Source organism: Austrofundulus limnaeus, unplaced genomic scaffold (assembly GCF_001266775.1).
Source record: "Austrofundulus limnaeus strain Quisiro unplaced genomic scaffold, Austrofundulus_limnaeus-1.0 Scaffold628, whole genome shotgun sequence".
Classification (NCBI taxonomy): Eukaryota; Metazoa; Chordata; class Actinopteri; order Cyprinodontiformes; family Rivulidae; genus Austrofundulus; species Austrofundulus limnaeus.
In genome coordinates this window covers 108,971-110,015 of record NW_013953030.1, presented here as the reverse complement: position 1 = coordinate 110,015, position 1,045 = coordinate 108,971, and the positions used below count along the sequence as shown (strand labels likewise).

The following is a 1,045-nucleotide window of genomic DNA, read 5'->3' as shown; positions in this document are numbered from 1 at the left end:
TAAAGTGTGGGGTGTCTTTGTACAGTCAAATACACAAAAACAGTAACACAACTAATAATCTCATTTGAACAATGTCTGTATTTCTCACATATAGATCAAATAAAAACAAACTAACGGTCAGATTATCTTTTATTTGTGCCTATTCTTTTTCATGAAGAGAAGAGACTGTAACAGCAAAAGTTGAACTAAACTTCAACTCTTTAATGCTCATTGTGCTTCTCTGGGCTAATTATAAGTTACCAACATAAAACCCATTCAGATTTACTGAGCTTAGTAGTAAGATGTCTCAAGTTTGGCAATACCTCTTAAAAGATCTTTAACGGTAAACAAGAAGGTACACACAAACACTGCACACCAAAGAGAGAAACTATTTAAAACTTTAAAAAATGTTTTATATTTTAGACATGACCGGATTTTCTGCACATAAAATTGAGTCTAGCTATGCTCTACACTGATTTCATTGCTGGGGGTCTTGCGGTTAGGCGGAGATAATTAAGGAGTCTGAGATGACTGGTGGAAATGTGCCCAAGGACCTCCCGCACCAAACAGTGATTGGTCAGAAACCGATTAGGCCACGCCTATAGGTGGGTTTTTCAGCCTGTTGGACGTAGAAGCGCTGTGTTCGTTCAACATTGTGTTTAGAGGGTCCCTCTCTGCGGTGGTAGCAAGGTTCATCACAGGAACGAACTAGGGGACGTAACCGCTGTTGGAGAAAATAAAATATTTTTAAAAAGCCTTACTTTTGTCGATTTACCGCTGGATACCTAACTCGCTCTGGGGTTGGATTAATCTAAGACACACTTTTTTTAGTTTTTATTTTTCATTTGCTTTAGAAGCCACCGCCACTCGAAGACAATGGGATCCCAGTCATCCAAGGGAGAGGTGGCCGCGGAGGCGAACGCTGCCTCCGCCGACGCTGCGGCTGTCAAAACCAACGGACAGGTGGGTTCACTTCCCTCCGCCCCGCGACGGGAGACGCTTTGAATTTGAGGAGGACACTTGTAGCTACTGGCGCCAGTTGAATTTCTCACGCAAAATCTCGTTT

The 1,045-nt window shown here is 42.2% G+C and overlaps 1 protein-coding gene across 1 annotated transcript in view; it reads left to right on the top strand.

Annotated features, from left to right (window-relative positions):
• The first annotated feature begins 624 nt into the window (after positions 1 to 624).
• marcksl1b (MARCKS-like 1b) overlaps positions 625 to 1,045 on the top strand; it is a 2,935-nt gene continuing 2,514 nt past the window's right edge. Inside the window, exon 1 of the mRNA XM_014027275.1 lies at positions 625 to 942. Coding sequence (XP_013882729.1) covers positions 856 to 942 — 87 coding nt within the window. The 5' untranslated portion in view covers positions 625 to 855. The remainder of the gene's footprint in view (positions 943 to 1,045) is intronic.